Below are 22,207 nucleotides of genomic sequence, written 5' to 3' on the forward strand. Positions count from 1 at the left end.
CGTTACGATCCGGGACGCGGAGACGCGACGCGAGGAAAGTTTCGTAGTTGACTGAAGAGCAAGGAGTGGCGCACTGCGGCACACGGCTGGCCAGCGGACGGCCTCTGTCGAGAGCAGACGTCAGCTGATGCACCCCACCAGCTCTGGGGCGGGCCCGCGCCCCCGAATCTCACTCACCGGCGGCTCTGGGGCGGACCCGCACCCCCGAATCTCACTCACCGGCTGCTCTGGGGCGGACCCGCACCTCCGAATCTCACTCACCGGCTGCTCTGGGGCGGACCCGCACCTCCGAATCTCACTCACCGGCTGCTCTGGGGCGGACCCGCACCTCCGAATCTCACTCACCGGCTGCTCTGGGGCGGACCCGCACCTCCGAATCTCACTCACCGGCGGCTCTGGGGCGGACCCGCACCCCCGAATCTCACTCACCGGCTGCTCTGGGGCGGACCCGCACCTCCGAATCTCACTCACCGGCTGCTCTGGGGCGGGCCCGCACCTCCGAATCTCACTCACCGGCGGCTCTGGGGCGGACCCGCACCTCCGAATCTCACTCGCCGGCTGCTCTGGGGCGGACCCGCACCTCCGAATCTCACTCACCGGCTGCTCTGGGGCGGACCCGCACCTCCGAATCTCATTCACCTGCTGTTCTGGGGCGGGCCCGCACCTCCGAATCTCACTTGCCGGCGGCTCTGGGGCGGACCCGCACCTCCGAATCTCACTCACCGGCTGCTCTGGGGCGGACCCGCACCTCCGAATCTCACTCACCGGCTGCTCTGGGGCGGGCCCGCACCTCCGAATCTCATTCACCGGGTGCTCTGGGGCGAACCCGCACCTCTGAATCTCACTCACCGGCTGCTCTGAGACGAACCCGCACCTCCGAATCTCACTCGCCGGCTGCTCTGGGACGGGCCCGCACCTCCGAATCTCACTCACCGGCTGCTCTGGGGCGGGCCCGCACCTCCGAATCTCACCCACCGGCGGCTCTGGGACGGGCCCGCACCTCCGAATCTCACTTGCCGGCGGCTCTGCCGATGAACCCGAGAGCGCGCGGATTGGAAGCTGTCCTGATCAGGGCGTGGGGGGGGGGGGGGGGGCAGGCGAGAGAACCTGGATCGGGCGGCGGCTTTCCTGTCAGCTTTCAGGCCAACTGGATCCTTCTTTCAGGCCAGGCCAACTGGATCCTTCTGTTGTGAACGCGTGGTTTTGAACAACGCTATAACGCCTCCCGTGCCGCAGAGAGCACGGGAGCACGGGAGCACCGCAGCACGGGACGTCGGCGGACTGCGCTCAGCTTAATATACAGTTATGTAGAGACGCGACTTTTCGCTTGAAATCAGGCATCGGCCCTCCGTGACCTTTGTGTGGAGATTGTTCGGAGAAGATATCTGCTCCAACTTCCGAACGTGGCGTGGTGTGCCCCCCCCCCCCCCCCGCTCCTTATCTTCTGACTGCTGGGATGTTTCAGGATTTTCGTTCACGTTGAACTTTCTGAAACTTTCGGGTACGGCATAACAGTATTCAAAGTTCAGTTCCTTCGATCCAACACCCACAGGCACTACGACAGTGTAACATTACAATGTGCTGGCAGGTCGTACCCTCCCAATGTGCTGGCAGGTCGTGCCCTCCCAGACAGTGCTCAGGTGTTGCACCTGCCTGTGTCGGCTTTGCCTGGCTTGCCTGGCTTTGCCTGGCGGCTTTGCCGTCGGCTTTTCTCCGGACAGCGGAGCGCCCGGCGTCAATGTCAATCAGGCATCGGCCCTCCGTGTCAATTCATGGAAATGTCAATTCATCCAGAATCAATATAAAGCAGTCTGCAATGAATGCGAACCGGTTAGGTGGCGATATGAGGCGGCATGGCGCTGTCACCACGCCTGGACAGTTCTGGGCAGCGGCATGGCGCTGTCCCCACGCCTGGACAGTTCTGGGCAGCGGCGAAACCGCTGCGGGGCGTGCTGCGAACGATCCGTCTTTGAGCAGTGTGCCGCGAACGGTGGACCGGACACCGTCCAGTGGACCCGTTCGTGAACTGGGCGACGCCCGGTGCAGGTGCCCGTCACGCCGCAGCTCACCCCGACCTCCTCAGTGCCAGCGCACACGCGACGAGCCATCGGGACTCGGAGCGGCCCGTTACAGGGGCCGTTCCAAGTGCCTGAACTTTTCTGAGGAGTGGGTGGTGTTTTTGTTTGGGTAGGGACAAGTTGGCAGTTGCTGGTGATGATTGATTAATTTGCGTGCAGTTGAATGCTGGAAAATGTGCATGGAAGAGAGGGGGCTCCGTGTTGAAAATGCTCTCTTCAACGCTCTCCGGGCTCGTCGGACGGGCTCCGGGTTCGTCGGACGGGCTCCGGGTTCGTCGGACGGGCTCCGGGTGCCCAGCTCGACGAACCCGGGGGCTGTCCAGAGGTCGTCAGCTCTCCCAGGCTGTGACCTTAGGACGCTGTCTGAGTGCAGCTGAGGTCGGCTGACGCCTCCGTGCCGCCAATCCGACGGGTGTGTTCATCTGCCGTGCCGCCAATCCGACGGGTATGTTCGTCTGCCGTGCCGCCAATCCGACGGGTATGTTCATCTGCCGTGCCGCCAATCCGACGGGTATGTTCGTCTGCCGTGCCGCCAATCCGACGGGTATGTTCGTCTGCCGTGCCGCCGATCCGACGGGTGTGTTCGTCTGCCGTGTCGCCAGCCATTGGGTGTGTTCGTCTGCCGTGTCGCCAGCCATCGGGTGTGTTCGTCTGCCGTGTCGCCAGCCATCGGGTGTGTTCGTCTACCGTGTGCCGGCTGTTCTCGGCCCATCCTACAACGTTGTGACACGTCTCACAAGCGAGCAGCCGTGTCTCGGTTAGCCGTGCAGTGTGTTTTAACACAACAGCTGAGTTCTCGCTTCGGAGAGAGGTCACGCAGCGGGCAGCCATCGGTCGGCTGGCTGGTCACCAGAGGTGGCGGCAGTCATATTGCACAGTTACAGCAGCCGCCATGCAGTCCTGTTGTACTGAAATGATGTTGCCGAGGTTCGCTGCAGGCGCCTTCACCGCGTGCTTCTGTGACCTGTTACTTTATTTGATGCATACACGCCATACGCGACTATCACGTGCTGCACAGTCGTCGAAAGTTACACGAACAATCACACAACGCACGTTTATTAAGCGTGTAGGCGTTCCATACCAAGATAGCCAAAACACCTGAGCAATTCTGTAAGTGTTGCGCCCACGCCACGCGTGCCAGTTATTGTGGCCATCTCCGCGGACGAGAAAACGGGTGTGCTGTTTTTACAATGTTCGTCCTTTGCAGGTGGTGCTATGCCACTCTTCTAACTAGGGAACAGTTTATGTCGATTAAAATGGTCATTTTCACTATCAGATCTCCATACCCGCATACTCAAAGAGTCTAACAACGTCTTTTCTTGCGTAGAACGATGATATAATTCATGTTTCAACGAGCACATCTCTTAACTCCAGCAAATTCTGGACAGCTTTAGTGACGATGCACTGCCTTTGGCAGTAACGCTGTAGACTGAGCACTAACGTATACCCATCAAGGAAATATCACTGTCGCATGCACGACTCCCATTGGGCTGATGCCGAGGACAAAACGTTGGACAATTACTGCAGGTTGAAAATGGGACCATGAGAAAAAGGAAAATGGAACAATGACTGAAGAGATCGACAGCAATTATTTACGCATGGAAGGGAAAAAATAGAGTCCACATACGCCCGGAGCCTTTAATTGTTGGCGACCTTGCAAGAATTAAGTCAATCCATGCATGTACATGTATTTCCTTCAGTGTCACCCAGAGACAAAGATAACAAGCCGCGGACAGGGAGCGAGCTCCAGTCTTCAACCGGAGCACTTCACGGATTGGGTCAATCCACCCACGAGCCGGATTGGATGCGAGCCGGTTGTGGATCAATCCGTGGATCGGACTGGACCGGATCAGAAATTTCAACCAAAACATGAATTTGAACCGGACCGAATAGGACCGGATAGGAGTGGATAGGACCGTATAGGACCGGATATGACCGTATAGGACCGGATAGGACCGGCTAGCTCTGAAATGTCCTGCATTTCACAGCTATGGCGTTCTTAATACTTAAAATCGTCTCGTTTTTGAGCGGGACGTACACGAACCTGTGCAGACTATATTTATGAGGACGCCAGACTATATTTATGAGGACGCCAGACTATATTTATGAGGACGCCGTCGAAACGTCGCACGAATTCCGCCCCAGCAATGGCCATATTGTGTCAAATGGAAATCAAGATATAACCATCGGTTTACTCGCGTCTAGGGTACGCCAGCCCAAACGACTGCTCAGCGAACAACAGCTAGCTTTCAGCCTGCTTCACGCGTTAAATGCAAGTTTGGAACACTAACCACGTTAGTGGTGCATGCTACCGGCATTTGGGCAGCACGCACACTTACTGGTCGTAGGCTCAGTTCACACTTATAAATGAAATTGCCCCTTGTGGTGAGTTTAAGTGTTATAAGTTAGTCAGCCCGTCCGCTGTAATAGCAATTCTGCTACGGCCAGTCCCGTAGTGACTGACGCTAAAAGAAGTTGCATGACCTAATTAAACCATGACGCTTCTAGGAGCGTATTTACAAAACAGTGGCGACAATTCTTTGCCTCAGTCAGTCTTTGGGAATAACAAGTATGCCAATATTTACAACTCAGCTTTTTGCATCATATCTGATGTTTGCCTGAATATCCTCAAATGTAGATCGTTCCTTGAAAGCATTATTATTACCACTCACTGAGGGTTAGCCATTCCTTCACGGCCACGTGTGCTGTCAAATTAAATCGTATTGCGACAGCTGACCACAGCGCAGGGTGTTGCCGTGGCTCGAATGGGAGTCCATGTACTGAGGTTGAGCGGGAATTGTCCCACAAAATATGGCACTTCCTTGTCGGTGAGCTCAATGCCTGGTAACGACTTGGCGATATTTTCATTCTGCTCAACCCGAAAGCTTGACGCTGTCACGTCTTTAATCGGCGCCCGCTGGCATCCGGCTTATTTACCGCTCAGCCCCCATTAGCGTAACGTTTGGGATGAGCTGCTTGTGGGCCGTGATACCGGATGATGGTCTGTGAAATCTTAAGTGATGTGCGGGACCTAACAGATGCAACACAATACCCAGTTACGTCAAAGTCGTTCGAAGCACTCCTTCACAACCGGCGCTAACCAGCTATGCGAGCCCGGAATCAGCTGTGAAGTGGGTTAACGGTACGCGAACCCGACCTCCGCGGCCCCGCGCCGCCTCGCCCATCCCTCCGCACGGCCGCTGGCCCTTCAGTTTACGACGCGGCCGCCAGGGGCGCTGCTAACACCTCTCCCTGCCGGCAGCGCGGCGGACGGGATCGGTGACGTCACACCGGGCCGGCTGCGCTGGGGCGGCCGTGACGTCACCGACTGGCCGGCGGCGGCGTGGTTCAACGCTCGCCGGGCGGCTGGTCGCCGCTGCTGCCGCAGTCGGCGGGCGGACGCTGCGTGAGGGGACGAGCAGGCGGCGGCGGCAGCGGCGGCGGCAGCGGAGGAGCCATGGCCGGGACGCGCGTGAGCGTGCTGGCGGCGGCGGCGGCGGCGGCGGTGGTGATGTGGGTGACGGTGGCGAGGCCGGCGCTCGGCCAGGCGCTGGAGCCGCGCAGCGTGCTACCTTACCGGCCGGTGCAGTACTCGACGCCGCGGCTCAATAACAGCTACCGCTCGTCGGTCGAGTTCGACCCCATGGGCATGGAGCACCTCTACTTCGTGACCAACCTGTTCCTGGACCTGATCCAGCGGGACGACTCGGCCGCGCTAGGTGAGTGGTCGGACCGGACAGGAACGGGTCCGCGCGAGCGCGACCGACCCGGCCTGAGATGAGAGTCCGTGTCCTCAGGACTCAGAGCTGACTAGCCCGGCCGGACCTTAAGTCAGCCTGATGGCTCAGAAGCACAGCTCGGAGACGGAGGCCATACCCGGGCTTGATCGCGCAGGTAGCTCGGGTGTAGGATCTACATCGAGGCTGGCGCGAGCACATTTAACGAGCTGGGGTGTAGGTTGTGGGTAGGTTGGTCGGGTAACAAAGAGTGCTCGAGTACAGGGCTAACCGTACAGGCAGCTGAAATGCAGACCTCAGTTGAAGCTTCGCTTGATCTGTTCAACGACTGGGCGAGCTGCTGTGGCAAGCTGTCCCCAAAAACCCAACCCAGCGACGGACAGGTCCGTGAATTTGTCTTGTTTTGGTTAAGATAGGAGGAATTCATGTTAAATGTTTGTGTGCGTTTGGGAAGGGAAAACGAAATTTTGGGGGTGATCGCGGTCTCCAAGGTGAGGACAGTAAAGTTGTTTACGCGTAACTCGCCCCGAGCGTCAGATGATAGTTCTGGATCCGGTCCAGAGAGTCAGGTGACAGTTCCGCATCCGGTCTCGAGTGAAGTCAGATGGCAGTTCTGGATCCGGTCCCGAGCGTCGGAGGACAGTCCTGGATCTGGTCTCAAGCGTCATGTGACAGTTCTGCATCCGGTCCCGAGCGTCAGATGACAGTCGTGGATCCCATCCCGTGTGTCAGATGACATTCGTGGATCCGGTCCGGAATGTCAGATGACAATCGGGATCCAGACCCGAGCGTCAGATGACAGTCGTGGATCTCATCCCGTGTGTCAGATGACTGTCGTGGATCCGGTCCGGGATGTCAGATGACAGTCGGGATCCGGACTGGAGCGTCAAATGCCAGCCGTGGATCCCATCTCGTGTGTCAGATGACTGTCGTGGATCCGGTGCGGAATGCCAGATGACAGTCGGGATCCGGACCCGAGCGTCAAATGCCAGCCGTGGATGCCAGCCATCCCGTGTGTCAATGGCTGTCATGGATCCGGTCCGGAATGTCAGATGCCAGTCGGGATCCGGACCCGAGCGTCAGATGCCAGTCGTGGTGCGGACCGCGAGGCGAGTGCCACCGCAAGGTTCAACCGAGGCCGGGCCTCTTGACCCCGGCCCGTGTGTTGCCCCGCTCACCCGCGCCTTTCCTGGTGGCAATTTTTTTTTGGGGGGGGGGGCAGCGTTGTGACGAAGCCGGCGTGGCTACGGAAGATAATGCAGTACTTGCCGCCATGCCGGACAGACCAGTGCTGACCTGCACACGTTTTCGGCTGCACGCCGCCGGTGCATCGCCTTAACAGAACTACCATAAGAACAGGCAACGCTGTAGATGGGAGTGGAGAGGCCTCCGTTCAAAGCTCAAGAAGCCGTTGGCATAGTTACCGCAGGCCGCGGCGGCCGTCGCCGAGGCTCGCGGCGTTAACGTTCGCCCGTTGCGCCCGCTGCTGTCGGAATGTGGGAACTTATCGCTCTGATGGCCTGATTTCCGGGCGCTTGGCCACGTTCGAAGGCATCCGAGCCGCGAGAAAAACCGTGTCACCGCCGCTTCCGTTGGGGCGACGGGCCCTGCCGGTGACCTCCGAAAACAATGCACGAGCGTCGCCAGCTTGACGGCTTTTCACATGCAGATGGAGGCGATGGCGCCAGACCGTCGTGACATTGTGTTTGGTTGGAGTGGTGCGTGACGTCACTGGGGTACGACCCGGCAGGTGGGTGAAGGCCCGCTGCCGTCGGGAACAGCGGCGTCTGCTCGGTGGAAGTGTCTCTGTCGCCGTTTGTTACTCAGCGTGCGGACTCAACTCGACGTTTTAAGGGACTCAACTTGACGTTTTAAGGGACTCAGCTTGACGTTTTAAGGGACTCAACTTGACGTTTTAAGGGCTCAACTTGACGTTTTAAGGGACTCATCTTGACGTTTTAAGGCGATGTTCAAACCAACGTCATTGTTAAAAGGGCTTCTAGTTTGGCTGATCGGATACCATGGGGGGACAGAAACCGGAGACACATAAGCGTCGAGATAATGCTGCACGTGGATGTCCGCACATATACGTTAGATAATCCACCATCAGACATCCATGTCTCCGAAACATTAAATTTTTTAGAGGAATGGATGTACGAGTGCTGTTTTGCCACGGTCTCGTGTAAAACGGGCGCTTACACTGCAGAAAAGGGAGTGCTGTCCTGAACAAAGCGTGGGTTGACGTGGTGGCTCATCCGGTGGATACTGCGTAAACCGCAAGGAAGCAGACAACACTAACCAGAGTCACAAAACCTCTTGAGTGCATCTGGTGGATATGAAGCCCTCACACGGTCATTTCTGTGGTCTCATAATTGTGTTGGCTTGAAACCGCTTTAGAATTCCTGGGAACTGAAACTCGACTGACAAGAAAGCGTTAATTGTCTTGCAATCCACGCGTGTTCATCGGGTGCATCATTTGGACTTGTTTCCACCGTCCCCAACCAGAGCCAGTGCGACCAGTTCTTTCCGCGTGTTTGCATTGGTCGCCTCTGTCAGGCGGGAGCAGCTCCCCCTCCCCCCCCCCCCCCCCCCCCCCCACTGACGATTCAGATCACGTCTCAGACGTCTGCAGCGGCCCGGCTCCGCCGGCGAGTGCGCCGCCCGCGCCGGTACCACCCAGCGCGCTGCCCCGAGCCAGCTGACTCATCGGTCAGCCCGTGACCCGGTCAGATGCCGCTCTCGGGCGCCCCGCTCGGGCCGCCGCGTCCATGACTCACGGCGTCGGAGTCTCTGGGGCGTTATGTAATGTCTTACGCTGGGGCCGCGGGCCGCGGTCAGCACTGGAGCGTCGCCGGGCCGGCGGACCGGGCCTGCGGCCGGCAGAGCGTCGGGGGTGCCGTGCAGGCGCTGTGGCGCGGTCCGACCAGGCGGCTGGTGGGCCAGCTGTACATGCTCTGCGTCTGGTGTTCGTGACGGCATGTCGGCGGGAGATCTGGTGTAGCTGGAGCGGCGCTGAATCCGAACCCTCGGGCCTGACTGAAGCCCGGGCTGACCGGCGGAGATCTGGTGTAGCTGGAGCGGCGCTGAATCCGAACCCCCGGGCCTAAAGAGCCTGGGCTGACCGGCGGAGATCTGGTGCAGCTGGAGCGGCGCTGAATCCGAACCCCCGGGCCTGAAGAGCCTGGGCTGACCGGCGAAGATCTGGTGCAGCGGGAGCGGCGCTGAATCCGAACCCTCGGGCCTGACTATAGCCGGGGCTGACTGCAGCGACCAAGCGGAAGAGGCATTACCAGCGTGCGGTTCTCCAGACCACTTGATTCCCTCTTGTGACTTGTCGGCCGCTAGCCTTCTGCTGGCATCACCGCCTGCTGGTGCGGCCCCCCGCATCGCCCGGGTTTAGCTGATCGATGTAATCCTGGCGCCGCAAGAGCGATATTCCTATTGATCTGCCCGGCTTTTGGACCGTAATGCCGGCCTCGTGACGCTGGCCGCAATTAGCTGGGCAACGAGTCGGTGTGGAGAGCGCAATGCTGAACGACGGATGCTGGGAGCCCTGCAGGTGCCTCTGACGTGTCGGGAGCTATGCAGGTGCTTCTGACCTGTCGCAAGCTATGCAGGTGCCTCTGACGTGTCGGGAGCCCTGCAGGTGCCTCTGACGTGTCGGGAGCCCTGCAGGTGCCTCTGACGTGTCGGGAGCTATGCAGGTGCCTCTGACGTGTCGGGAGCTATGCAGGTGCTTCTGACCTGTCGCAAGCTATGCAGGTGCCTCTGACGTGTCAGGAGCTATGCAGGTGCTTCTGACCTGTCGGGAGCTATGCAGGTGCCTCTGACGTGCTGGGAGCCCTGCAGGCGCCTCTGACGTGTCGGGAGCTATGCAGGTGCCTCTGACGTGTCGCAAGCTATGCAGGCGCCTCTGACGTGTCGGGAGCTATGCAGGCGCCTCTGACTTGTCGGGAGCCCTGCATGTGCCTCTGACGTGCTGGGAGCCCTGCAGGCGCCTCTGACCTGTCGGGAGTCCTGCAGACGCCTCTGATCTGTCACAAGTTCTGCGGGCGCCTCTGACCGGTCGGGTGCCCTGTGGGCGCCTCTGACCTGTCGGCAAATTGGGATAGTAGTCACCGTGTTGACCGCGGCCACACATGCCCTGCAATCAAGGGGGCGTGGTGGCCTGTTACCGTTCGCCACCACGTTGATCGAAATGCTCTGCAGTTTGAAGGACGTCTCTCAATCACGGTGATCCTTGGCTCCGATTGCCAGCGATAACGCCGCCGGAAAAATGTTGAGGGGTTTGAGCTGCATGGGTCATCCGGTATCGCCTAGCATCCGTGTGAAACGTGTCACCGGATGGTGCCGATGTCACCAGCTGTTCGGGTTTCGACCATGGACCTTGGGGCTTCACCAAGTGGAGCTGCTTTGCCGCCGCCAACCAGCCGTCTCGCCAACCAGCGCCCCAGCCGTACCCAGCCAGTTTCAGCCGCCCGGCCGCGGACGAGCGCCGCCGACTCCCCTCCCATCGCCGACTCGCCCCTCCCGCGACATCAGGGGCGCTGGTTGGCGCTCCGCTCTGGCCAGAGCGAGGAAAGGAACGGTCGTTCACGCCTCGCCCTCTGGGGACGGGGGAACACCCCGACGCGCCGAACATGCCAAACGCACCACACAGGTGGGGGCCAAACGGCATCAATCGATGTTCCCTCACCAGCGGCTCTTGTATAATAGATGGCGCCCACGCGGGGTGTGTTGTACCGGACAGTACAGCAGCAGGGCGGCGGTCCACGAGCTCTGCTGTACCGTACAGTGCAGCAGCAGGGCAGCGGTCCACGGGCTCTGCTGTACCGTACAGTGCAGCAGCAGGGCAGCGGTCCACGGGCTCTGCTGTACCGGACAGTACAGCAGCAGGGCAGCGGTCCACGAGCTCTGCTGTACCGTACAGTGCAGCAGCAGGGCGGCGGTCCACGGGCTCTGCTGTACCGGACAGTACAGCAGCAGGGCAGCGGTCCACGGGCTCTGCTGTACCGGACAGTATAGCTACATGACAGCGGTCCACGGGCTCTGCTGTACCGTACAGTGCAGCAGCAGGGCGGCGGTCCACGGGCTCTGCTGTACCGGACAGTACAGCAGCAGGGCGGCGGTCCACGAGCTCTGCTGTACCGTACAGCGCAGCAGCAGGGCAGCGGTCCACGGGCTCTGCTGTACCGTACAGTGCAGCAGCAGGGCAGCGGTCCACGGGCTCCGCTGTACCGGACAGTATAGCTACATGACAGCGGTCCACGGGCTCTGCTGTACAGTACAGTGCAGCAGCAGGGCAGCGGTCCACGGGCTGTGCTGTACCGGACAGTATAGCTACATGACAGCGGTCCACGGGCTCTACTGTACCGGACAGTGCAGCAGCAGGGCGGCGGTCCACGGGCTCTGCTGCACCGAACAGTACAGCAGCACGGCGGCGGTCCACGGGCTCTGCTGTACCGTACAGTGCAGCAGCAGGGCAGCGGTCCATGGGCTCTGCTGCACCGGACAGTACAGCAGCAGGACGGCGGTCCACAGGCTCGGCCGTACCGGACACTACAGCAGCAGGGCGGCGGTCCACTCACCGGAAGCCCGCCGCCCGCGTCGCAGATCGAGGCCACCAAATGCGAGCGGTCGGCCGGGCCGGGCGCCGGGTCGCACCGCCCCCAAGCCGCAGCATCAGCTGACTGCAGGGCCGTCCCGCTCTGACCCGGTTACAGCTGGTCCGGCCCGGGTCTGTTTGGATCAGTCGGCGCCGCCGGGTCACGTGACCGCCGCCGCGCGCCGGGCTCGCTTCCCGGCCGTCAGCTCGCCGGGTTCGGATCGGCGCCGACTGCCGTCAGCTCGCCGGGTTCGGGCTACTCCAGCGCCGACTACCGTCAGCTCACCGGGTTCGGGTCGGCGCCGACTGCCATCAGTTCGCCGGGTTCGGGTCGGCGCCGACTGCCGTCAGCTCGCCGGGTTCGGGCTGCTCCGGCGCCGTCTGCCCCTGCAGCGTTTTTACTGGGTCGGCCCTGGGATGTTTTCGCTCATGAGGCCTGCGGGCCCCTGCACTCCGATTGTTTGATTTGCCGATGACTGGTGCCAAGAGTGGCGGCATTTCGCATTGAAGGCCAAACGTTTTTGCAGCTGACAATCAGTCCAGATCGCCCCAGCCGGCTGAGCGGCTGCTGGAGGCGGCCCGGTAAGTGCACGCCTCAGCTCGTCACGGACGGCGGACCTGGCCGGTCGCCAGCCCGGGAGACCCGAGCGCTCTAGCCCAGATTCGCGATCTGTTATTCTAGCGTTGTTATTCGTCCGTGCCGTCGCGCGAGCGGCGGCTCGATTTGGCAGGATTGGAGTGCTTTCCGGGGCCTGTCGGGAATCCAGTGGACCGTCGATGTTGGCTGAGCTCATGCTGCTGGTTGGTGTTTAGTCCAAGTTGAACTGACATGCGTAAACTGCCTCACTTTGCTGATGATAGCGTAGGTGTAATGATGTTTAGGCATGAAATCTGCCTAATCATACACTTCGATCGAAAACAATAGCAGTGCATGCTTTGCAGCGCGACCCCCTGACAGCCGTGCAGGTATCAGGCCATTTCACGTGCTATGAATGCGCTCTATGCCATGGCAGCGGAGCGAGGGTGCTAGGTGGTGGTGGAGCAAACGGCACGACTCTTGCGAACAAAGACAAAGGCATCGTACTCTGACCATGACTCATCCGGGAATCGAAGGAAAGCGCCGGCCCGCCGCGCGCCACGCCGCGCCACACCGGCTGTAGGAGCAGGGGGAGGGGGGGGGGGCGGCCTCACCGTGGGAGCCTCATCATCATCCGCACGGGGCCAGTGCCGTCCGTGGAGGCGCGGACGGCCCGCCGGCGGGGCCCCCCGGCGGATGACGCACCATCCGGCGCAGACGCTCTTCAGACGACATCTCAGCAGACGGCGGCGGCGCCGGAGCGACGGGGCTGAACCAACGCTCGGCCACTGCCGGCGGCGGCCAGCCGGAGTCGGGCATGACTCGGATCAGTGTGCCCTGGCGGGAGTCAGCGGGCGGCAGCCGCTGGGCGGACGCTCCGGCGCTGGGCGGCGTCCTGTCGTGGTGTCCGGTGGCCTGCTCTGGTGAGGCGGCTCTGGGCGGACGCTCCGGCGCTGGGCGGCGTCCTGTCGTGGTGTCCGTTGGCCTGCTCTGGTGAGGCGGCTCTGGGCGGACGCTCCGGCGCTGGGCGGCGTCCTGTCGTGGTGTCCGGTGGCCTGCTCTGGTGGGGCGGCTCTGGGCGGACGCTCCGGCGCTGGGCGGCATCCTGTCGTGGTGTCCGGTGGCCTGCTCTGGTGGGGTGGCTCTGGGCGGCGCCGGCGCTCTGACGACGCTGGCGCAGCAGGACACCGGTCTGGTTTGTGGTAGCCAGCCATCATCTGACGAGCGCCGTCGCAGGAAGAGCCGGACGGGATTGGCTGGAGCGTACTTGCCAACCAGCCAACCACCATCTCAGATAGACGAATCGTTTATTTCGCCAGCTGGTTGTGATAGACGAGTTCGTAGCCAGGGAAGCGTTGTTCGCCCCTGCCGTGGCGCACTCGCCCTGTCGCGCGTCCGTTACGTCCCGTCTTCGTCGGGGCCTGTCCCAGGCGCGGTGCGGCATCACGAACGCGTCACGATGGTGGCGATCCCCACGGCGGGTGTGACGCTGCCCGTGCCGCTGCCCTCCTGCGGCCGATGCCCGTCACGGCCGCCGCCGCGAGCGGCCGGGCGGGGGCGCCTCCCACGCGTGACTCAGCCGCAGCGCGGGGCGCTGACTGAGGCCTGCTCTCTGTCGCCGGCCGATGTGTGAAGAACTCAGGCAGTGTCTCGTGGCTTGCCGTCACGTACCGGCTGGCGACAGTGGCAGATGTGTGATGTGCGTGTGTACGCGTGTCGCCGTTCGCCCGGAGCTAGACGGGCGTTCAAAAGGAACTGTTCGCTGTGCGACGTGCGTGTCTGTTTATGTAGCTGGTCTTCATATTAAGACGGGCGTTTGTAAACGAGTGTGCCGCGCGGAGGCAATTATGGAAGTGATGGGTGTGGAAAAATCGCCGCCATGAGCGTATGCGGGTGGATTAATTCCGTTTTTCAGGTCGCCTTGCTCCTGCCTTGTTTCAAATGTGTTTATGCTTTGAGCCGGAACAGTTGCATTAAATGGATTTCGTAGTCGATATAAGTTATCTTATGTGTTCCGATATCTTCTTGAGTAAGGAGTCCCCACCAAACATTTATGTGAGCCTAAATTGGGCGGAGGGCCCTGTCAAATTGGACGATGTGGGCATATCAAAATGTTGGAAATAATGGGTCACACCATCAATCAGTGTTCATCGCCAGTCCCGGGATCCCCGGCCGCGGGGCCGGTGCGACTCCCGTCTGGGTCACGGCGGCAGGACCACTGACGGGCGGGGCTGGCCTCAGCGACCTTGAACCTCCGTACCTGCCGCCGCCCGGCTCTGATTGGTGGGGAGGGGAGCCCACCCGCTGCTCCCCAGCTGCTGCCGCCTTCCTGTGGGTCAGGCCGGGGAGGGGGGGGGGGGGGGGCTGTTAGCGGTGACGGGAGAAATCTCAGCTCAGGGACGCGTGGTCTGTTTCTTCGCGTCTCCCCGTCCACCGTCTGGGAGAGAAAAGGGAACAGGCAGCGCCCACGGCTGAGTTTGGAATAGCGAGCCGCTCGCATGCTGTTGACGCGTGCGCACGCCCGCTCGCTGCCGATCCAGCGGGCGGAGGAACAGGGAACCTTTCCCCGGCATGTGCCGTTTCAAACTTGTCTGTTGACGTGAGTGGCTTGCCGTTGTGGTGGTAACTAGCTCAGTGTTGACGTCTCTCGCCCGGAGAGAAGGGGCGTGTTCTGACCCAGCCGCTGCGGAACGCCTCACCCGAGGAGAAGGGGCGTGTCCTGACCCAGCCACTGTGGAGCGCCTCGCCCGGAGAAAAGGGTCGTGTTCTGACCCAGCCGCTGCGGAGCGCCTGGCCCGGAGAGAAGGGGCGTGTCCTGACCCAGCCGCTGCGGAGCGCCTGGCCCGGAGAGAAGGGGCGTGTTCTGACCCAGCCGCTGCGGAACGCCTCACCCGAGGAGAAGAGGCGTGTCCTGACCCAGCCACTGCGGAGCGCGTCGCCCGAAGAGAAGGGGCGCGTCCTGACCCAGCCACTGTGGAGCGCCTCGCCCGGAGAAAAGGGTCGTGCTCTGACCCAGCCGCTGCGGAGCGCCTGGTCCGGAGAGAAGGAGCGTGTTCTGACCCAGCCGCTGCGGAGCGCCTGGCCCGGAGAGAAGGAGCATGTTCTGACCCAGCCACTGCGCAGCATCAGCTGACTGAGCCTCCTCCTCAACGGGGTGAGAGCAATGCAGAAACGTCAGCTCAGTCCGATGGCTTAGTTACAACGTCTGGTAAATGGTACGAGATGTTCCGCGAGACATTCCGTCCCTCAGACAACCTGTTAACCTCGTTGTTTCTCTGTCTGGCTGTTAAGCGACCAAAGCATCATCCACTGAGCCAACACGTGACATAAACTCGGTCAATTTGGCCAGGCCTGTAGGTTCCTGGCTGAAGCTTGCAAGCCCAGAATCTGTTATTGCGGCGAGCGCTGCTGGCCCCAGCACGCGCACCTGGTCGCGGCTGCTGGACGCGCTGACCCCGACCGTCTCTATAGTGACCTCGTTCAGGCCGAAGCTCCCTGTGGGCTGAACGGTACGGCTGTGGATGGCCTCTGCGATGAAATAAACGATGTGTCGTTCGTCGCAGAGGGCCTCGCAGTGTCCTGGTGCTGCCGCAGGGAGCTTCATGATGTGGTCGTTGATGCTCTCGAGGATCATGGTGTGGCGGGATGCGAGTTTGTGTGCGTTCCTTGCAGCCGGTCGGGGCCGCGGCTGCTGACTGGTCCGCCGCCGGCGAAATAAAGCTGGGTTCTGCTTGTGATAAACGGACCGTCTTGATTGGACCTAGCCGTTGGGTAGGCTCATCTCGTCAAATAAAATCGAGACTATTGCCACATTGCGTGAGCCTCGATAATTGGATCGCGTTATTGGGTACATTTAATGGGATTAGGCAATATCACGATGGACCGGAACCTGATCACGTCAAATTGGGGGGGGGGGGGGTTTACTGGCATCGCTGACATCAAAAGCTATTCGGCATGACTTATTATTGTTCAATCATTGGATATGGTGCGGTCACGGGTGAGGATGGCTTAAGCAAGCAAGCTTCCACAAAAGGTTTGTGTGACTGACGCGACTCAAAGAGATGATAAGGGATGCCGTCTCGCTTTCTTGTGTTCTTTCACCGGCGCTCAGGGTGTCGTCTTTACAAAGCTGCAATTCCCTGTGTCATACGGCAGTACACAAAACAGCTCCGGTTCACGCCATGGACTACGTGCCGGTGAACTGTTGATCCCGTGTCCGGCTCTGGGCCGGTGAGCTGGTGATCCCGTGTCCGGCTCTGGGCCGGTGAGCTGGTGATCCCGAGTCCGGCTCTGGGCCGGTGAGCTGGTGATCCCGAGTCCGGCTCTGGGTTGGTGAACTGGTGATCCCGAGTCCGGCTCTGGGCCGGTGAGCTGGTGATCCCGAATCCGGCTCTGGGCCGGTGAGCTGGTGATCCCGAGTCCGGCTCTGGGCCGGTGAGCTGGTGATCCCGTGTCCGGCTCTGGGCCGGTGAGCTGGTGATCCCGTGTCCGGCTCTGGGCCGGTGAGCTGGTGATCCCGTGTCCGGCTCTGGGCTGGTGAGCTGGTGATCCCGTGTCCGGCTCTGGGCCGGTGAGCTGGTGAATCCGTGTCCGGCTCTGGGCCGGTGAGCCGGGCGGCCGCCTCGCTGGAGCGTGAGGCCGGCTGACCGCTGACGGGGTCATCCCACTCGGAAGCGATTGTAACGGTCGCCCGGCGCCGGGCGAGCCCGCCCGCGCGCTCGCGCCCCCCTCGGCCTGCCGGGCCGGTCCTGACCAGGCCGCCAGCGGCCGGCGTGGGGCTGTTTGCGCGGCCAACGCACGTCAGCAACTAAAATATCGTCCGCGCAATGTCCAGTTTTGTCGCCAGAGGGGGTCTCTACAGCACGGAGCTGCATCAGCACAAGTGAGGCAGGCACGCCAGAGTGCAGATGGCGTGGGGTGTTGCGGGCGCACGGACTGGGCCGATGCACCTCACGAGCCCTCATAATGTATGGTGACGACCGGCCGAGTTATGATGGACGCGGGTCACGTGTGCCCGGGAGGGTGCTGTGTGCAGCGTCACGGCCCGCTGCACACGGTCGGCCGGACGCGGGTCAGGTTACCTGCTCCGCTGGCGCAGGTGGCTGGCTCACCGGAGCCTGGCTGCCAATGTTCGGCATCTTTGACGTATGGGGAGATGAAAGGACGTGTCGTTCGTCCCTACATTGTTGGCTCTGGAGGGTGAATGTAATCGCTGCGCCGCCTTAGCACGGAGCCCAGTCACTCGTCGGATGGGTAGTTTGACTGCTTAATTACCCAGCCATCAGTGAATCAAAACGTAGATTAGGGGCTATTTCAAACTAGCAAGCCTCTTGACCACAGTCATGACGGTAAGCAGGGGCGTGAACGGCCGCCTGGCGTGGCCCAAAGGGGGCGTAAGCCCCCGGGCTCTTGTGCCAACCCAACTAACCCGGCTGCCATGGTGCTCAGGGAGGAGGTGGTCACAGCTGTCCTTGGCAAAACGTGAGAAATTCGCACCAATAGCGTATTACTGTTTTTTCCAAATCCGGTGTTTTAACGAGGCATCCTCCCATGAGTTTCCAGTAATGACATCAACAAAGGCGCTCACCCACGGTGGGGCAAGTAATGCCTGGAGATGGCCTGATGACGTCGGCGGATGTGGTGCCGGGAGACATTATGACGTCATCAGATGCGATGCCGGAGGCCCGGTGACGTCACCAGATGTGGCGTCGGACACCTGATGGCGTCGGCTGACGACTGGAGGCCCGGTGCTGTTTCTCCCGGACGGAAGCGCCCGAAGCGTGCCCAGTGGCCGTCACGTGCCGCTGGCCGACTCAGGGTCGGCCTGCCATTGGCCGGCCGGGCGGCATAGCCCACGGCGATTCTGCGACAAGGGTCGCTGGTACAGGAGGTTGGGTGGGGGTGGCGGTAAGCACGCGGAGGGCATGATCAGTTTGGGAGCGAGCGTACAGTTCAGCGAAACGAATAATAAATGGCGTGTTCACGAAGCTGGTTTTGGCTGCAATCATCATGGCTGCTTTGTTGGAGGTTGCCGTTCGCATGGGAACAGAGAAGCGCCAGCCATGGGCTTGTGATCCGTTTCTGACCATGTCGTGTAACATCATGGTTTCAGTGGGGCCTGCAAAACGTTTCAAGGAGCAGGGGCCTCCAGCCCGTTTCCCCATCGACTGCCGTCGAGCAGCAGAAATGCATGGCCTCGACGACGTCAGTGGTTATTTCCCGGCCGTCTCTTCGCTGCTAACGTCCGTTAAGCTCCAAACAGCGGGCTGGCCCGGCCGCAGCCCAGTGGCCCGTTCAGTTCTGCTCACTCTCCCATGGAGACGGTGGCGCAGGCGCGTGGCAGTCCCGCCCGGCCGGCGCCTGCCCTCCCCCGGGCGCCGGTTCACGGGCGGCCTGTCCAAGCGACGCCTCCCGCACGACAACGGCACGGCCGCGCCGGCCGAGGCGGCCGCGTTCGCTGGCGGTGGCCGCTGCTCTGTCAGCAGGTCGCGCTCGCTGTGATTGGTCCGGCGGCGGCGGCGCTCGCCAGGCATGCTCGTCTGTCAGCCCGTTAGCCGCGGTGACGACAGGGACGGACGGAGGTCAGGGCCTTCCCTCGGGAACCACCTGTGGTCGTCCGGTCAATAGAGCCGCCCCTCCCCCTCCCCGTCATCGGCGACGCTGGCGGTGGTTCACAGCTGGCGTGCGGCCATGGACAAAGATGACGGCGCGCCTTACTGATCGCAGCGTCAGCTGGATTAGAACGGACCTTCTCTGTGTTTTGCTTTGCTTTCAGGGGCGCCTCCACCTCTCCTGAATGCATGTTTTTGATGAGGGGCATCGGTGCATCGGTAAGGAGGTGCCATTTCCATGTTGGACACCGGCTAAACTTAATCGATCGAGCATACTAGCAGAGCGAGCTGCCCGCAGTCAGGACGTCAGCGCGGCTACAGTTGTCGCCATTTGCAGTCGCCGCCGAACCGGCGGCGGCGGGGCCGGGACTGCAGATGCTCTGCCCTGGGCCTGCTCTTGTTCGGAGGCGGAGCCGGGCGGAATGGCCTGATAGAGGGCCGGCGCACGTTAGATTGAAACCGACCGGCCTGACGTGCTCCCAGCTGGCGCTTCTGCGCTGTGGCTTGGCTCTGCAGAGTGCCGCGCCATCACGGCGTCGGACGACGGGAAACGGGCGGCGGCGGGCTGACCGCGCCGCGAGCGCGTCACGCCGGCGGTGTGGCGCCTCGAGTGACGGCCGCGCTGCCGCTGTCATGCGCCGCGTCACCACCGATCAAAGATGTGCCAGCCGATGGCGCGGCGGTGCGCGGAGAGAAACGTCGCCATTGAGGCGGCCGCGGACGCCAAACAATGGTGTGGCTTTGCAGGGCTGTGACAGCGACAGACAGGCGGTGGCTGTCGGCTGGGGAAGAGCAGCAGACGGCCGGCGGTCGTACACGGGCGGAGACGGGAGATTTCAGCCACCCCGCCGATGTGTGGCAGCCGGAGATGTGTGGCAGTCGAAGACGTTGGCAATTTCGGAGACGTACGAGGAAGTGGCTGACAGCCGAAAGCAGCTGGAAACAGTCGCGACGTCGGAGACAGTGGCACACAGTCGAGGACGGTCAGGAACAGTCGACGACAGTCGGAAAGATTGGGAAAGGTTGGAGGCGTCAGAGATGGTCGGAGACAGACTGGAACACTCGGAAGCGGTCGGAGACAGTGGGAGACGCACCCTCTGAGGCGAGGCCTGGCCGAGAGCGGTGCCTTCCTCTCCCCACCGGGGAGACGGTTGGAGACAGTGACAGACACACCCCTAGAGGCGAGGCCCCAATTCCCCACTGGTCTATCGGTCGATAGCGGGACGTCGGATCTGACGGCTTGCCGACTGACCAGGCGCCGAACCTCCGGCCGGGTGCGGCACCGCGCGTTCTGCCCTACCCCCCCCCCCCCCCCCCCTCCCCCTTCCCCAACCCCGTCTCTCTCCGAGCTGGGCTCAGTCACGCATGGCAGTTGGATATCCTTTGTGGCGAAAATATGATTATATGGGGGGCTTAGAGTCGCTTCAGCAGGCAATAGTAACCTGTTAAGGGGATCCTGTGAATTGCCCAGCTGGGTTTCCCCACATTCGTATGTATAGTATCCCTGGGTTCTGGGGCCGGTGGACCTGTGCCGCGAACCTGGCCTACGCTGTCATTCATAATTCCGTTAGCTACCAAAAGAAGCTATTTGCCGTCTGACAGGACAACAGCTGGGGTCGTTTTTGTGACCCATGTTTTTGTATAGATCCACACGCGATCAGCTGAAAGATTCGTCACATATGGCGTGAAAGCTCAAAGCTTCCACGGGGTCTTTAGGACCATGATCGCAGGAGATAACGTATGTGTTGTTCAGGGAAGCAATGACATCTGACAAGGCATGTATCTTTGAAAAACAAAACAAAGAAGGTTTTTAGAAACGCTCACATTTGACTAAAATGTACAACAGATACCCTCAATCCAACAAACACCCTAACATCCGATTCATGACGGAGGAAGTTTGTTTGTTTTCGGCCGGCGCGTGATACCGAGGAAGGGCGCCTGAAGCGCAGCCCGGCGACGGGGCGCGAGCCCGCAGCGGGTGCACTGTCGGTCCGACTGGCGTGGCGAGGTCAGCTGGCAGCTAGCGGAAGAGGGCCAACCTGGTTCGGGGCAGCCCAAGTTTTTACCGGGAGCTCCATTTCAGACGAGCAGCAGCTGTCCCATAGCCGATCCGGCTGCCTAAACGCTTCTGGAAACCTAGTAAAGAGCTCATGGACTTTTGCTACTGGTTTCACGTTCAACCTTTTGCAAGCTTACATAAAACGCAAATTTAGCTCTCAACTTTTTAAGGTGGAGATCCCGTCTCTTGGTGCACGTTGGAGCGGAGCACAAACACCTACGTGGTGATGTATTATCGCGCAGCGTATGATACTTTGGCAAATGCATGCCAGACGAGTAAGCAATATCTGAAGACTCTGGTGGGCAGTGCTGGAGACATTTCGATGAGGGGCATCTCCAGTGTTGGACCTAATTTATAGTGACCTGAGGCGCTGGCTGCCCCGAACACTCCGGGGCCCAGCTGCCAGGTCAGGACTGGTTTCGTCCTACCCAGCCGCTGCCTGGCCCGGCGGGGATCTGCAAACATCCTACCCAGCCGCTGCCTGGCCCGGCGGGGATCTGCAAACGCAGATCAGCGCCGTGGCCCGTCTGGCCTTGTCGCCGACGAGGTCACTGACCCCACTCCCGGGTCACGTGGTGTCGATCAGCTCACCGCCCGCCCGCCCGCCATATGGCGACGAAAGGGAAACTGGCGGCCGCGCGCGCGCTCGCCGCTCCATGGATGGTGAGATCGGGCGGACGGAGTCGCCCCGGCCGCGGCGCTGAGTCATGGCATGATGATGGCCTGTGTGCGGTGAACCGTTCAGGACTGGCGCCGGGACGGGGGGTAGTCACTTGACTCATGCTCGAGTGCCGTCGGCACCGGGCAGTATTTCCCCGGCCTCCGTACCAGGCGCCACCTGGCGCGCGGTCGGTGACATCAGCCCACCCTCGGAGGTCACCCCCGGTCCGGTTTTAGCAACTCATCATGACCTCTCGTCGAGAATATTCACACTGAACCTCGAGAGTGACGTCATTTAAGCTGTAAATGATTCACTCATTCGTATGGACCAACTCCTTTCTGATCTCACGTCCGTCCAAGTTCTTTACGTTTTCCACTTGTCTTTCAGCTCTGCCCCCTCCCCCTCCCCCCCCCCCCCCCCACCCTCTTACCGGGCAGTTTCTGTTCAAGTTTTCTTATTGAATCTTTCTTGCGGCTGCCAGTGCACGCGCACGAGCGCGTTCGAATGAAGATGGAAGTGTGCTTCCGGTTGTTTCGGCCAGCTGACGTCGGTTAATGAACGACCGGATGTGTCCGCTCCAGTCAGCTGGTCCCCAGCGGCACGAGCCTGCAGCGTGGAAACACTCCCGGTGTGTAATTGAGATGGATGCGGAGGGCCTGGGGACGTGGAGGCGCTGCTGGTGTCGGCGGATATTTAGTTGGTTGGCTGGCGACGGGCTTGTCAATTGGTGCCCAGTGTTGGGCCGGTCTTCAGCTGTTCGACCGGTGCTCAGTTGTTCGGTCGGTCGTCATTTGTTAACTCGGTCGTCAGCTGTTCTGCTAGCCTCCAGTTGTTCGGCCGGTCCTCAGTTGGTCGGCTTGTCCTCAGTTGTTTGGCCGA

The 22,207-nt window shown here is 61.0% G+C and overlaps 1 protein-coding gene across 1 annotated transcript in view; it reads left to right on the forward strand.

Moving 5' to 3' along the window:
• The first annotated feature begins 5,571 nt into the window (after positions 1-5,571).
• The window catches only part of LOC119113645 (prominin-like protein), a 39,028-nt gene continuing 22,392 nt past the window's right edge, over positions 5,572-22,207 (forward strand). The window contains exon 1 of the mRNA XM_037237928.1: positions 5,572-5,797. Within this exon, the coding sequence (XP_037093823.1) occupies positions 5,590-5,797 (208 nt within the window). The 5' untranslated portion in view covers positions 5,572-5,589. The remainder of the gene's footprint in view (positions 5,798-22,207) is intronic.

The sequence above is a fragment of the Pollicipes pollicipes genome, unplaced genomic scaffold (assembly GCF_011947565.3).
Source record: "Pollicipes pollicipes isolate AB1234 unplaced genomic scaffold, Ppol_2.1 Scaffold_7262;HRSCAF=8765_pilon_pilon_pilon, whole genome shotgun sequence".
Lineage (NCBI taxonomy): Eukaryota > Metazoa > Arthropoda > Thecostraca > Pollicipedomorpha > Pollicipedidae > Pollicipes > Pollicipes pollicipes.